The sequence below is a fragment of the Nicotiana tomentosiformis genome, chromosome 9, assembly GCF_000390325.3.
Source record: "Nicotiana tomentosiformis chromosome 9, ASM39032v3, whole genome shotgun sequence".
Taxonomy (NCBI): Eukaryota; Viridiplantae; Streptophyta; class Magnoliopsida; order Solanales; family Solanaceae; genus Nicotiana; species Nicotiana tomentosiformis.
This window is the reverse complement of record NC_090820.1, coordinates 27,768,361-27,784,750: the sequence shown is the minus strand read 5'-3', so window position 1 is coordinate 27,784,750 and position 16,390 is coordinate 27,768,361. Positions and strand designations below refer to the sequence as shown.

Genomic DNA, 16,390 nt, shown 5'->3' with positions numbered 1-16,390 from the left:
AAATGCGTTCTTGTTAATCTTAATTCCATATACATATAGGTATTAAGTTAGCTTAAATAGGCGAGTAAGGACTCGACAGATTCTTATGAGTAATATCAACCCTGTCAATCAACAATCCAGATAAATCAATTAGTTATTTTAAGCTAAGAATGTAACATGATTGTTAGATAACCCGTGACCCTAGAATATTATCTCCTATTGATTGTTATTCGAAATTATTTAAGTGTTGTGGTTGATTTCTAGTATTTCATTACTTGATAGTTTTTAGGTAGTAAATTAGAAAATTATCTATTTTGTGCGAAATCGCTTGAATCAATAAGTTATTTGAGTTTGAATTAGTCAAAAGTTAATCATAAGTGTTCGTGGGAACGATACTCTACTCACTACTCTATTACTTGACGACCACGTATACTTGCGTGAGTGTGTTTGGTTGCAACACTTTTCACCTGATAGGACAGGAGTGTGACTTGTTACAAAGATCAAATGTACATTTAGGGTTTTGGATCATTGAAATTTTGAGGCCGCGGCCATGAGAAGGAAAGCGACAGCAGACATATTGCCTGAATGCGTTATTCACAAAATCCTCTCTTACCTTAGCTATGAAGAAGCAACGCATATGAGAATTCTCTCCAAAACATGGTTACAAGCCTGGTTAACTCATCCCAAGTTGGAATTCACCTTTGATTTTCACAAAGGCAATATGAAAATTGTGGACAAAGTCATGGAGAGATACGGGGAAACAAAAATCCCTATAGACAAGTTTGAATTGTGGATGTTTTCATCAAAGTCTCGTTGCGGTGAAGTTTTCCCTCTTATTGATAAGTGGATTGACATCGCTCTTCAGAATGGTGCAAAAGATCTAGTTTATAGAGATACTAGCTCCACGGATCCATTATACCCCTTGCCCATTTTCACTATCTTGGCAGCAAAGTCTTTAACAAAATTGGTTCTAACGCGTTGTGATTTGATGCATCTTTCATTGCCTGGTGGGGTGGTAAATTGTAATTCTTTGAGAGAGCTTTCTCTGCTTCAAACTCTACTCACTAGTTGTCCCTTGATTGTTAATTTCATCATTGAGCATTGTACTGAGTTGAAAAAGATTGAGTTGCTGACTCTTCAAAAGATCAAGTCAGTTTCCATTTGGATAAAAAGAAACCAACGTGTTAAAATCCGAGCACCAACTCTTGAACACTTGTCTTTGGTGTTTCGAAAGAGTCTACTATGTTGGATGTTGTTGATTGTCCGAATCTGAAATCTCTAGAGCTATCACATGCGAGGATATCTCAAGTTCTCGAGCACCTTATTTCTAGATCTCAGTTCCTTGAGAGTTTGAAATTAGATTATGCTTCTAAAGGGCCGGAAAGGTTTAACATTGGGAGTCAATCTTTAAAGGACTTTAAGATTAAGAACTGCGAGGGCATAGAAGAGATTGATGCTCCAAATTTGTTATCATTTGAGTATACGGAAGGTCAAATTCCTAAACTTGAAACTGCAAAAAAGTCAAGCCAATTGATGCACACAAAGATCGTTTTTTATTGTTGGAACAATTTAGATGCTGCATGGTTTTGTAAGTTGAGGAATTTTCTATCAAATTGGACCTCTTGTTCTAAAGTTTTCCTTTACTTTTCCGAATTCAATGAGATCAACACCAAAGAATTGAAACTGCACCATAGAGTTTCTACCCCTCAAGTGGACGTGTTGGATATAGCTTCTTTAAGGCCCTCTAGGGAGTGCGCAACATTTTTGGATGCTTTGTTATGGAGTTGTCATCCTAAGAAACTCAAACTTCGGTCAACAGCCAAAATGATTTCATATTTTATTGATCGTTTAACGTATATGAAGAATTCGAGTCATTCTACTTCTCATGAAAGCAAGTCTTGGCATAGTCAATTAAAAGAAGTAAAAGCCTACACATTTGATGGGGAAAATCGGCGTGTGGAACTCAGAAGTGGGGATCGGGCAATAAGGACCCTTACGGAGAGTGTGACAGTTTGTTTTTTATTAGATTGGTGATGCAGTCAGTTTATCTCCATTACAAATTTAATGCACTTTTGAAGTTTATTAGTAATATGTATTTTTAAGGAGAGATTCCACATACTTAAGAACTTCAAATTTATGACTAAGTTGGAAACATCTAGGCACAGATACACACTGTTTGGTGATATATTTTCCCTTCAGTTAATGTGAATTTGTTGCATGTTTTTATGTTAATTTCTTCCTGTATTTGGGATTAGAAGTAAAAAGAGTTGCTACTTTTGTGGTCTCATATCTGTGTTTGTCATCAAGTTTTGACAGATAGACTTGACCTCTATTTTTGTGTTACTTTTCTGTGACATACATGTATAATTTTATTGGATATTTTGATACATAAACCTCAAATGGGCTGACCCTTTGAGATGATCTTTAATCCACAAAACAACCTGGAAATTTTAACGACTCTTGTACAAAAGTATTTTGGCGAAGTTACACATTTGGACACTCGGCTAAAACTATTTATACCCGGTAGACAATATACATGAATTATACACTAATTATACATATATTATACATCTACCGTATTTATTTGGGTGGACTGAGCTGCCATCATCAACCAACAAATTTAAAATTTTAGGTGCAATGAAAACTTAAGTCAATTATAAGATGATACCATTACAAATGACTGTTTGGAAGATCCAAGAGAACACCAAAGTAGAAGTGTATATATAAGCTTGTAATAATTTTTCATGGCAGGCCAAGTATATGCTTTACATTGGTTTCCAGAGTTTGCAGAATCGCTATAGCTTTTGGATCTCTTTTTTCTGTGTTTAGATGGCTTTAGTTGGATTTGCTACTTGTTAAAAATGACTTTAGATCTTTACTTAATTTTCAAATTCTGTATATATGAACTGATAAATGCTCATCCAAATTTTAAGGATTTTGCTTTTGGCTTGTCTTTAAGGTTTTGTATTTTATTGCATACTATACAGTAGGTCGCCAATAGAACCAGCGACTTACTTTAAATTTTGATTTTTGAGAAGGAATCTATTTGTCTTCAATTTCTATATCTAACACAAATGTAAAAGGGAGAATACTTTTTCAGAAAAGAATCAAATTGTTTTCGATATTAATTTGTCTTCAGTTTCTAAATCTAACATAAATTAAAAGGGAAATACTTACTTTTTTAAAAAAAATCAAAGTGTTTTCGGTTCAAAATTCCTAACATAAATAAAAGAGGAAATTTTTCAAAAAGGAATCAAATTGTCTTCAAATCAAAAAAAACGCATATAAACACAAATAAACAATATTTTTCAAGAACTAACGAAAAATTGTCTTCAATATACAAAGATATCCCTATAAGTGCCCAATATAAGTAAAAGGGATAAATTCGGAAAACTTCGCTGATATTGCTTCGTAACACTAACATTTCTTATGATTTATGATATTGCGCTTACTTTTCATATTATGATTTTATAACAATTATGTCAACTTATTTATCATTAATGTAAAATATTACAATTTCACTAATTTAGTTTTTTCTAATATCAAACTTTTTGATTTATTTTTAAATATCTTATTTTAACAAATTTTTTAAGATTGACAACCAAAGCCATCGGTAACATTTCCTTAGCTTCTAATTCTTATGGCTAAACTTAAGAAAAAAATGTCTCTGCTTAAGTGTTTTGGAGAATAGTTTAAAATCTGTATGGGTTAGTCGATTGTAAATAGATAGTAATAAGCATCAAGTATTTCAATCAAATTGGACCTCTTGTTCTAAAGTTTCCCTTTGTTTTTCCAAATGCAATGAGATCAAATTGCAACTGCACCATTGTCACTCCTCAAGTGAACGTTTGGAATGTAGCTTTTATAAGGTCGTCTAGGAAGTGCCCAACATTTGTAGATGCTTTGTTATCGAGTTGTCATCTAAGAAAACTCAAACTACTACTTTCTACTTTCGAAAGGATTGCATGTTTCATTGATCGTCTAATGTATATGAAGAATTCAGAGTCATTCTACTTCTCATGAAAGCAATAGTCAATTAAAAGAAGTAAAAGCCTACACATTCGATCGGAAAAATCAACGTGTGATTACAAAGTCAATGTACTTTGCTTATATTGGAATTGTCCAAGAATTGCCAAGCAGAAAGAAAAAAGAACTGAACACCACTCCCCCCACCCCCAAAGAGAACAAAAAAAAAAAGACCAAAAAAGAGAAGCTATTTGGTCAAATGACCTTTAACAAAAGCAGATATTATCACTGAGGCCACTAAGAGGAACAAGAGCCAATGTACTCACACACTGTCAACTGAGAAGGGGTACTTGTGATGCATCTTGTAATGAAACTCAATTTGTCCCAAATTGACTATGATGTAGTACTATGAACTGATAGAAAATTGCTGATTCCTTGCAGCATTACTATATAAACTCCTCCCATCTGATTTCATTAGCTTGAAAGAACTGGCAAAATGACAACACAAGAATTCCAAATCCCAATACTGTGCTGCCCTTGATGATAAGATTGTTGGGCACCGCATTGTGTTCGAATCATCGCGTCAATGATAGCTAAAGGACAGTTTGGTGCACGAATCATCTCGCATTCACGTAGGGTCGGGGAAGGGCCGCACCTCAAAGGGGTGTGATGTGGACAGCTTAACCTGATGCAAGTATCAGTGGCTGATTTTACGGCTTGCATCCGTGACCTATAGGTCACAACGGCAATGATAGCTGGAAATGATTCCCTAATTATCATTCTAAAAAGCTACGTTTGCTCAGTTACTTGTTTTCCACCACTTCTACAACTTTGTAATAACCAAAACCATAAGCAAATACGAACTATAATGCGCATCGATTCCTGAAAAGGGGAATTTTCAACTTTCTTATAGATGGATTCCATAAAGATATATCTTTAAAATCAAGAGATAAGAACAACCCATCACACGACCCCACAATTCTATAGTCAGCAAATGGCTTTTTGCAAGGAAAATCAAGCTCACTAGGTATATGGGGAGATTCTTGATACATAATTAATTGCATAAAGAGAGCAAGCGTTAAAAGTGAAGTCTATCCTTAAGAAAGCTTGTAAAAAGAAGCCTACAGTGAGGAAAAGTTCACTAATAATAACATACCCAGTATAATCTGACAAGTGGGGTATGGGGAGGATAGTGTGTACGCAGACGTTATATCTACCTTGTGAAGATAGAGAGACTGTTTCTGAAGACCCTCGGCTCAAGGACAAAATGAAAAGGACCAGTAGCAACAAGCAGCAACAACATATATAGTAAAATAACTGAAGTGAGGAAAAGTTCAATAGCATTTTACAAATCTTTCCTGCTTAGGACATCTTTTGTAAAGACTTTGAAAATTAGCGTTCTATTCGGTGACTTAAGGTCTCGAGCAACTTCGTATTTTGTATTATGACTTACGTGTGTGGTCGAGTTCGGATTTCGGATGATTCGGGATTGATTTGGAAGGATGATTCTGGGTTTAGAAGCTTAAGTGAAAAGAGTTGACCGAATTTTGACTTTTGTGTAGACGACTCCGGAATGATGGTTTGATGATTCTAATAGTTCCATATGGTGATTCTGGACTTAGGCGTATGTCCGGATTTGGATTTGGAGGCCCGTAGGTTGATTTGATGTATTTTGGCGAAAATTAAAAAATTAAAGGCGTGGAAGGTTAAGAGATTTGACCGGGAGTTGAATTTATTGATATCGGGTTTGAATTTTAATTCCGGGAGTTGGTATAGCTCCATCGTGTCATCTGAAAGTTTCATGCAAAATTTGACGTCATTCCGGGTTGATTTGATATGATTCGGCGCGAGTCGTAGAAGTTGAAAGTTCATAAGTTAATTAAGTTCGATTTGAGGCGCGATTTATAGTTTTGATATTGTTTGATGTGATTTGAGGCCTCGAGCGGATCCGCATTATGTTATGGAACTTGTTGGTATGTTTCGACGGGGTCCTAGGGGGCCCGGGTGTGTTTCGGATGGGCTACGGGCCATTTCTCCATGTTTTGGATTGTTGATTTCCGGTGTCTCATATCCTTATTCGCGATCGCAAAGTGCGATTCACGACCGCGTAGGCTGTTTTGTGACTGACCATTCTTCCTTCTTCGTGTTTTTAGTGAATGGTCAGCGATGGCGTGCTTGTGAATGTTGCTTCATCGCATTCGCGGTAGGTGTCACGCGATCGCGTAGTGGGCGGCCATGCTGGAGAGGCTAGGTTTATTGTTCTTCGCGTTCGCATCATTTTGTTCGCGATCGCGTAAGCAGAGGTCACTGTGAGTCGTGTTCGCGACTGTGTTAGCGGTTTGCGTAAGGTTATTTTTGACAGCCTTCATTTTGTTCTTCGCGATCGCGAGGAATGTTCCGCGATCGCGATATGTAATATTTGGGCAGAATATAAAAAGTACTTTATTTCGAGGGCTTTGTTATTTTTATCATATCTTGAGTTGTAGACCTCGATTTTGGGCAATTTTGGAGGGGTTCTTCACGATTTGGATTGGGGTAAGTGTTCTTTACCCGAAATTAATTATATTTCATGACTCTATAATTATTTTTATCATTCAATTAGTGAATTGAATGAGACAAAATGGGAAGTTTTGTAAAAAAATTCAAAAATGGAAAATGAAGATTTGAAAGCCGATTTGATGTTGGAATTGGATAATTTTGGCATAGTTGGACTCGTATCGGAATGGGTAATCGGATTTTGTAAATTTTGTCGACTTCCGAGGTGCGATCCTGGGGTTGACCTTTGGATTGACTTTTTAGTATTAATTAGAGATCGAATCTCTATTATCCGAATTTGTTTCCTATGATTTTTATTCATGATATGAAGTTATTTTGGTTAGATTTGAGCCGTTTGGAGGTTGTTTCACACGAGAAGGTCATTTTAGAGTATCGGTCTAGCTTCTTCGAGGTAGGTATCGTGCCTAAATTTGTGGGGGGTGGAGGGGGAACTACCCCTTAGGATTTGAGTCGTTTGTGTTATTTGTGTCATGTGAAAGCCGTGTACGCGAGGTGACGAGTACGTACTCGGGCTTATATATGGAAATTGACTGGTCTAGACTCTTAGGCATCTTTTATGGACCTATTTAGAATTATTAGCACATGTTATATTTTTTATTTGTCATGTCTACTATCAAATGCTTTATTTGAAGTTGTCGTTATATGTCACATTCTTTACTTATCGAGTTTGCTCTTATATGCTTTATTTGGAGTAATTAATCTATTCTAATTGAAGTTGTATTTAAATGGGTTATTGTTCCTTGTTGAGTTACTTTTCCGTTCATTTTGTTGTTACTGAGATTCTATATATGTTGTATTGAGCCATGGGCTATTTGTTGTGAAAATATTGATATTGTTGAATCTTTGGAAAGGTTGTGGCCTACGGGCACTTGTGATACAAGTTGTTATGTTGTGTTGTTGTGATGATAGCACATGTGAATTGTTATGTGATTTGGTTGTTGTTATGCGGAGTATAAGGGTGGCATTTCACCGTTGTTGTTATGCGGAGTATAAGGGTGGCATTTCACCATTGTTGTTATGCGGAGCATAAGGTGGCATCTCACTGTTGTTGAATGTACGGAGTGATATGGTTGGCTATTGTGTTATTATCCGGGCGGAGCGATAAGGGTGGCTATTATACGGAGTGATACGGGTGGCTATAAGTGAGATAAGGGTGGCTAATGATCTATGTTGCTCGGACTCTCCGAAAATGTCGATGGGTGCGTGCCGGATCCTCCAAAAGTAGTGCATTTTTGAAGGATCCGATACGGATGCGGAAGCTGTTTTAGAAAGTCCGTGCAACATAACTAATGATAATGTCAGGGCGGAGAGCTACCGGTAACTATCGGAGAGATAAGAGTGGCAATGTAAGGGATGATGTGTGATGGTTTGGAGACGTTGTGTTCGTGATTTTCGTGTGATGGTGTGCTTTTTCTTGTGTTTGTCATACACCTTACGTGACTTGCCTAGTTGTTTCGATGGGTTATTCGATGTCTTTGATATTACTTGTTGACTTGGGCTCTAGTAGTACACTCGCACAAGCATACACCGTAGCATACCACTTATACTAGCTCATGAGTATGAAACTTGACATTTATTGATTATGCTCATGTGTTCTTGTATTATCTATTTCCATGTTGATATTGAGCCTGTGACCGTGCCGGGCGGATTGTGATTGTGAACCTGTGACAATGCCGGGGCGGATTGTGAATGTGAGCCTGAGATGCCGGGCGGATTGTGATTGTGAGCCTGTGATCATGCTGAGCGGATTGTGATTGTGAGCCTGTGACCAGGCCGGGCGGATTGTGAATGTGAGCTTGTGATCATGCCTGGCGGATTGAAATTTTGGCACGTGAGTTGTCCGTGCGGTTGTGATACGAGATGTGAGCACGAGGTGCCGTGAGTATATAATGGTGGGTTGAGACTCGTGACTTGTGACTATGAGATGAAGCATCACGGAATGATTTTGTTGTGAAACTTGTGTTAGTTCGACTTGACTAATCGATTGCCATTCGTGTTCCCTATTTGGTTTTAATGATACTTCACGGTGTTCTTATTGCTTTACTGTTTATATCACTTGTTGGTTCTCGTTGCCATTTACTGATTTTCGCTTTCCATTATTAGTTTTATACTTCTATATTACACATGTTATTTTGTCTAGTGAGTATCTTGACTTGTACCTCGTCACTACTCCACTGGAGTTAGCCTTGATACTTACTGGGTATCGACTGTGGTGTACTCATACTACACTTCTGCACATTTTTGTGCAGATCCAAGTACTTCGGAGTCTGTTGATTGTTAGACAGCGGATCAGATATTGCTGTGGAGACTTCAAGGTATACTTGTCGTCGCGTTCGCAAGCCTCAGAGGCACATTCAGAAGTTATTTTTGTACAGTTTAATTTTCATTCCGGAATAATTGTACTTAGAGATTTTCTAGTGAACTCAATAGAACTTATGACTTATACTACCGATTTTGGGATTGTTGGCTTCGTATAGAAATTTCTGTTTCATATTTAAAAGTTGTTGGTTGAATCTTGCCATTAGTTCAGTAAGTGTTAGGCTTACCTAGTAAGAGTAGGTGCCATCACGACATCCTACGGAGTGAAATTGGGGTCGTAACTCTTTATCTGGGAAACAGCTTTTCCAGATTTCCTTTTAAAAATTGGCTCATTGCCATGAGTTCTGAAACTCATCTTTCGTTCATCCCATTTACGATAGTTGAACAGGTATTTCAACTTGTTTAGAATTCAAAAAACTAAAGCAGAACTGTTTCACACCATTTCAATACAATTCTAGCTTGGTTTTGAAACCAACAAAATCTTTCCAAAATCCAGACACTATACCAAGTTGGCTTTGAAACTTCAGTCTTAAAGTCAATTATTAAAATCGCCCAAAAACAAGATATATAGTGCTTATCCCATCTATCATACAAATCTTCAAGTCATGTTCTCAAATTAACATCAAATACTATTAGAAAATGGCCATTGATGTCTTACTCTTCTTTTCAACTTTAAACTGTCTGAATAAACTATTCGCTTTAAGCACAGTATTCCTTTTCAAATGATAACTATCCATGCTATTAACTAGGAATTAAATTGAATACCCCTATAGAGCAATATAATTCCTGTATAAACTAAATGAGAAGACCAAAAGAGGTTGTTGAAACAAAGAAGACCACAAGCTTTACCAACAACGCAGATTTGTAATTTTTAAATTGTTGTAATGTTGTTTTAAAAGATTGTTTTAATGCAGTAAAACTATTCAATGCAAAGTAATCTTTCCTATTGCAAATTCTTAGGTAAAAAGTGCAGAAAAGGGGTTCTAGTACCAAACAAAAGATCGCTTTTTTAAGAGGGGGGAGAGATAATTTGGGACCAACTCGACCAAGGATGCCCCATCCTCGCATAAAGCAGTAAAAGAAGGCAAATGCAAGATTTACAACAGTAAGCAATACTTAACTCATCCTTAAACCCAGGACTATAAGTGCACTTGTACAAAAAAGAGATATCTATTCATAGTAAATTCTTAACGCGCCAAGCCTTTCGCTTTTTTCCACCATAAAAATCAAACATAAGCAGCATTCCCAAATTTTATAATGCAGAAGCCACAAAAAGGAAAAAATAAAGAAAAATAAGCTACCTTTAAAAGATCTTCGACCAAAGAAAGTACCATTGACAAACTGAGATTGAAAAATCAAGAAAAAGATGCTACTATACAGCCAGTATATAAAGTGAAGTCTGGCTATCTGCCTCCAACCAAATTTTACACTAACTACGTCATGCCACAATTTTGTTCCACTCTTTGCTAAATCTCAAGAATCATTCACAGAGAAATTTTTGTTAGTACTTCATTATGCACTAGACCTAGAAAACTATAGCACGAATTTCCACCCTTTCACTCATTGATCCGTAGGTTCCTCTAGAAAATTTGGAGAAACAAGACTTTCACTGTACAAACCAAGGTTGTTTGCAGAATCACAACGTATCCGAACCTCAGGACGCATGAAAGTGTTATCTCTTGAATTATACCACACTATGCTTCTAGATTCATGCACTAAAATTTCATTATTTTGGGAGATGAAAATTGACCAAGCGTCATAATTTTTTGTGGGGATCGAAACCACCTTGGTCTATGACTCTGCAACATCGTACTCCTTCATTACCCACACATCCGTCTTCAATTCTTCGTAACAAAATAAACATAGATTACCTGAAGACCCTATTTCGCAGTCAAAAAAACTACCATTTGGGTTGGGCAACGCTACATTTCCAAATGTCTCATCTGCAGTGTTGAATAAAGAAATAAACCATGTGGAATTCCCATCACTAACACGATCTTCGGCGCTCCAGTGAAGTTTTCCATTTACAAATTTACCAGAATGATCCCAGAAGATAATACTCAGGTACTCTTGAATCCTTTTCCAAGAATTAGTTCTTAAACTATAAACACTAACATTGTAACGATTACTGTTTTCATTTCGCACAATTTCTACAACTCTGTAATCACTTTGACACTCAGTATAACCAAATCCATAAGAAATATCAATACCCTCACTATCGCGCAACACATTAATTCCTGAAGATGGCAATTCTTTTAACTTTCTTGTAGATGGATTCCATAGAAACAGATCCTCAAAATCACGGCAAATACAGAACAACCCATCACACGAACCCAAAATTCTATATCTGTCACCAAATGTATCTTCACAAGCAAAATCAAGCTCAGTAGGGATGAGGTACTTCATACATAGTTGGGTAAAGAGTGTTAGTGTATAAAGTCAAGCTATTGTCAATCTCGAAGTTTCTAAAAATAAGCCTATGGTAAATAAAATGTTGATTATTGGCTGAAAGTGTTAGATGGGTTTTGACGAACTGAGGACTTGATATTAGAGAAAGCCAAGAATAGGTATACAAATTTTATTGAATTTAGATTCAATAAAATAATTTGGACTATATTTTAAATTCAAGATATATTGGTCCAAATATATATTATGGGCTAATATATAATTGAATTAATTATATAAGTTCAATACATACGGACTAAATGAGTAAGTCTTAATCCATTGGGCTAGCCCATTTAATTAGGCTAGAGTGATGAGCCTATTTCATTAGGCCCAAGATATCATCTTCCTAGAGGCCCAATTTGGTGTCACACGTGAAATGACGTGGTACGCCAAGTCAAATGGAAGAGCCAATAGGATCATGCCACGTGTCAAAATGACAAGGCATGCCAAGTCACGTTAAAAGGCTAATGAAATCGCACCACGTGTACAAGTGACATGTTCTGGCCAATCAAATGCGGCCATATCACACTTCAATTTGATTGGTCAGAAGGAGTTTGTTCTTATCACAACTTCTCCCTTCCACAACTATAAATAGGGGTCTTCATAACCCAGAAAAGACGCCAGAAGTTATAACAAAAAGCAAGAAAGAGCTCGTGGATCAAACGCCGCAAATTTCTCTACAAGTTTCAAGCTTCAAGGAATCAAGTTCAAGCTCAAGAACGAAGAACTTCAAGCTCAAGAAATCAAGTTCAATCTCAAGAACGAAGAACAAGTCAAGATTCAAGGAGTACGAGTTCAAATCAAAGTTCTTGCTAGTTGAATTCAAGATCATCGTTCGTGAAAATAAATATAGATTCAAGATCAAGCTCAAAGGCCCTTGAATTTATTTACTATTGGAAAAAAGAATCAGAGGATTCATAGAGATTGTACACTCAAATTACTTGAAATCAAATACTACAATTGTTGCGATATTTTTCGGTCTCGATTATTTTTCTGACGCAAATTTATTGTCTACAAATTCTGGCATGCCCAGTGGGACAATCTCTACATCTCATCTCAACTTTTCAAATCACCAAAATTCAATATAATTGAAATGGCTTCAAAGAAAATCAACTCCAGTTCAACTTCCACCAAGGCTGCTAATTCCAGGTTCTATGCTGATGTAGAAACCATCCTCGATGTTACCTTTGGAAGCTTTGGACCAGTTACGAGAAGAAAAGAAAGCTCGTTAGGATAACAAGCACCCCAAGTATCGTCTGCATCAACCCCTATTTTCGGATCTTTATCCTCAAAAGGAGCAAGATCTTCTACAAACGTACCCGAAGGAGGAAGCGATATTGCTGAAAAGATCAAGAAAACTCTTGCTCTGCTTGACCTCTCCGGATCCAAGAACTCGGCTGTGAAGGAAGATGATGATGCTTCAAGTGATGGATCCTCCCCACCTACACCGCGTAGCGTGAGCCATTCGAGAATCAATCTGTGTGACAATTCATGCTACTCCCCATCATCTACAACAATCATGCAAGTTACGGTGACAAACACTTCATCTGTGGAAGACCAGTTGGCGAACTTGACGGAAGCAATCGCAGGCTTGACCAAGTGCATGCAAAATCAAGATGCTAGAATTGACAAACTAACAAACAGAGTGGGAATCTTGATGGAAGAAGAATCCACCCATGCACCTGGCAAGCTCCCGGAAGTTCCAGAGATTGATTCTCCCCCGATACTAGTAGCATCCGCTAAGGCTATCTCTATCTCATCTGAAGAGATGATTCTCATCGATCAACTGAAGGAGTTCATTGAAGTAACTATTAAGATTAAATAGGAAGTTGCTGCCAAGTCCTCCCTTACATACGCAAAGTCGTACACTGCAAGGATCGATATGTTGAAGATGCCTGCTAGCTATCAACCTCCAAAATTTCAACAGTTCGATGGCAAAGGCAATCCAAAGCAACATGTGGCACACTTTGTTGAGACATGCAACATGCTAGGACTTATGGAGATTACCTCGTCAAGCAGTTTGTCCACTCATTAAAAGGAAATGCTTTTGATTGGTACACGGACCTCGAGGCTGGATCTGTTGATAGCTGGGATCAACTAGAGCAAGAATTCCTCAATCGCTTTTATAGCACGAGACATACTGTGAGTATGATAGAACTTATAAATACTCGTCAACGAAAGGGTGAACCACTTATTGACTTTATCAATCGTTGGAGGAATGCAAGCCTAAACTGCAAAGACAGGCTTAGTGAAGCTTTTCACATAGAGATGTGCATCCAAGGAATGCATTGGGGATTGCGCTATATTTTGCAAGATATCAAGCCTAGCACATTTGAAGAACTTGCAACTCGTGCCCATGACATGGAATTGAGCATGGCCTCCACTGGAAATGAAAGGCTGCCCATCTATGAATCTCTCAAGGGGAATGACAAGCAAGAAGTCAGGAAGTGGGGCAAGTTCGTACCCAAGCCTGAAAGCAAAGAAGCTATGAATGTCAATACATCACCTGTAAAGTTCACGACGAAGGTGAGCAAGAAGCAGAGTATGAAATCCACTTCTTTTCAAGATAAGCCAAGTGGAAAGTTGACTCTAAAAGAAATGCAAGAGAAAGAGTACCCATTTCTGGATTCTGATGTGCCAGCTATTTTTGAAGAACTCCTCGAGTTAAATCTCATTGAGCTTCCGGAGATGAAGCGACCAAGTGAAGCTGGGAAAACAAATGACCCAAATTACTGCAAATACCATCGACTTGTGAGCCACCCTCTAGAGAAGTACTTTGTCTTCAAGGACAAAGTTATGGACTTGGCTCGCGAAAAGAAGATCGTACTTGAAGATGAGAAAGCAAGCGTAAATCAAGTCTCTATCACCTTTGGCTCATTCAGTCCGAATGCATTATGTGGTTTTAAAGAAAGTAAAGATGAAGAATTGTTGGAGAACGACAAAGATGAAGTCAATCAACCTGATGATGATGAAGGTTGGACGTTGGTGACTCATCGTAGGCACCACAGAAGGAGCCCACGAAAAGAATCAGTAGAACAACCAACAAGAAAAATGACGGTAAAAAAACCAAGGAGATGGAATCCAGTTAAGCACTTAAAGAAAGCAAAAGTGGAGGTGCACCACCCTCAAAAGCCACAACATCCAGTGACCTTGGAGGAGTTTTTACCAAGTTGGTTCCGCACAAAAATTTCCCATGGGGGTATTGATGCCTCATGTTTCCATGCTGACGAAGGGGAAGAAAAGAGTGATGACCTACCGTTGGTACTATCTTCGGAAAAGCTCATCGAGTCCACTCCTCAAGAAGTTAATGCTTGTGAGGAAAAAGTCACATTCACAAATGACGATCTTCTGCTAGGTGACACTCTTCATAACCGTCCATTGTACCTGGTTGGCTATATGTGTGATGAAAGGGTAAATTGAATTTTGGTTGATGGAGAATCCTCAGTGAACATTTTGCCAATTCGCACTGTGAAAGAACTTGATATTCCTATGAACGAACTCTCAGAAAGTCATGTAATGATCCAAGGATTCAACCAGGGGAGCAAAGAGCCATAGGTGCGATCAGGTTGGGAATCACTATTGAAGATATGCAATCAAGTGCATGGCTGCATGTGATCATTTCAAAGACTTCATACAACGTCTTGCTCGGAAGGCCTTGGATACATGAGAATAAAGTGGTTCCATCTACCTACCATCAATGTTTGAAATACTACGAGGGTGAAGGCGAGAAGAAGATAGTTGCTGATGATGAGCCATTCATCGAGGCTGAGTCACACTTCGCCGATGCAAAGTTCTACTTGAAGAACTGCATTGTGAAGGAGCTAAAAGCTGATGATGGCATGAAAAGCAAGAATGATGAGCCCACAACTAAAAGAGCTGAGGTGATTGCTGGTAGATCCAAAGCTATTACTAAGGAGGTACAACCCAACGCGAATAAATCTCATAAAGGGAATATTGCGTCTTATGGCAAGAAAGTAATTCATGTACTCCAATATGTCCCTAAAAGAAAGAAAGATGATGGTGAATTATCTAATCTCCAAACTAACATGCTAAAGGAGTTAGCTCTTCCGGTAAAACAAATTGAGGCAGTAAAGTTGTCCTCAAAGCCACTTGCAGGGTTTGTAGCCCAAAATCATTTGCAGAATGTGGCACTCCCTATAAAGCGAACAGATGAAGATTTTGATCCTAATGCTTACAGGCTATTTGCAAAAGCTGGATATAATCTCAATGAGTCGTCAAAGTTAGGGAAGCTCCAATCAGAAGATGCGACGAGGCAACCACGTGAAAGTTTGGGATACAAGCAACTGTTACCAGTGCGCATCTCCAAAAGAAGGGAGAGCAACAATTATATCACTGTAGAAGACGAATCTGCCGCTTCTAACAGGCCTTATGTCTTTGATCGACTTGGAAAATCAACTGTGAGAACTTCTGTATTTGAGAGATTAGGTCCATTAAAGAAGGGGAATAAGTTCCAGAGAAATTATCGAAATACAAAAATAGCCACTTTGCCCAAAATTCAAAAGATCTCTAAAAATTTCCAAAGTTTGGTTCCTTCTAGAATGAAGCGATAAACGAAAGTCATGGTTTTGTGTGATGAGGTACTGAAGGTGAAGTCATACACTGTGGTCTGCACTAAAGAACGTGATGAAGACGAAGAAAGTGTGGGTTTTTCGTATCATGTTACTGCACATGGCGAGCATGGTGTTTTATCTCTAATGGAGGATGACGAGAAATTGGACGATATTTCACTGTGTTATCACATATCCTTCAACGATGGGGACCCTCAAGAAGATGAAGATGTGAAAGATGCTCCACCTGAACTTGAAGAAGGAGTGAAGACTACAGTTGATGCTTTAAAAGAAGTTAACCTTGGCACCGATGAAGAACCAAGACACATCTACCTAAGTGCTTTACTAGAAGTGGATGAAGAAATCTCTTATATTGAGTTATTCATGGAGTTCAGGAATGTCTTTGCTTGGAGCTACAAAGAGATGCCTGGCTTGGACCCGAAAGTAGCAGTCCATCACCTTGCCGTCAAGAATGGTGCTCGCCATGTTAAACAAGCCCAAAGGCATTTTAGGCCGAACTTGGTTCCCTTGATTGAAACCGAAGTTAACAAACTCAT

The 16,390-nt window shown here is 38.0% G+C and overlaps 2 protein-coding genes across 2 annotated transcripts; one reads left to right on the top strand and one right to left on the bottom strand.

The window, feature by feature from the left end:
• Window positions 1-529: 529 nt before the first annotated feature.
• On the top strand, window positions 530-1,252 carry LOC104092602 (putative F-box protein At1g49610). The gene has a single exon (XM_070184597.1). It carries the CDS (start codon window positions 530-532, stop codon window positions 1,250-1,252), a length of 723 nt encoding a protein of 240 aa, XP_070040698.1.
• Window positions 1,253-10,611: 9,359 nt separating this feature from the next.
• LOC104092601 (F-box/kelch-repeat protein At3g23880-like) lies at window positions 10,612-11,226 on the bottom strand. The gene has a single exon (XM_033655203.2). It carries the CDS (start codon window positions 11,224-11,226, stop codon window positions 10,612-10,614), a length of 615 nt encoding a protein of 204 aa, XP_033511094.2.
• Between the last annotated feature and the right edge of the window lie 5,164 nt (window positions 11,227-16,390).

Coding starts and splice junctions, on each gene's coding strand:
- LOC104092602 (XM_070184597.1), top strand. CDS start 530: ATGAGAAGGAAAGCGACAGCAGACATATTGCCTGAATGCGTTATTCAC.
- LOC104092601 (XM_033655203.2), bottom strand. CDS start 11,226: ATGAAGTACCTCATCCCTACTGAGCTTGATTTTGCTTGTGAAGATACA.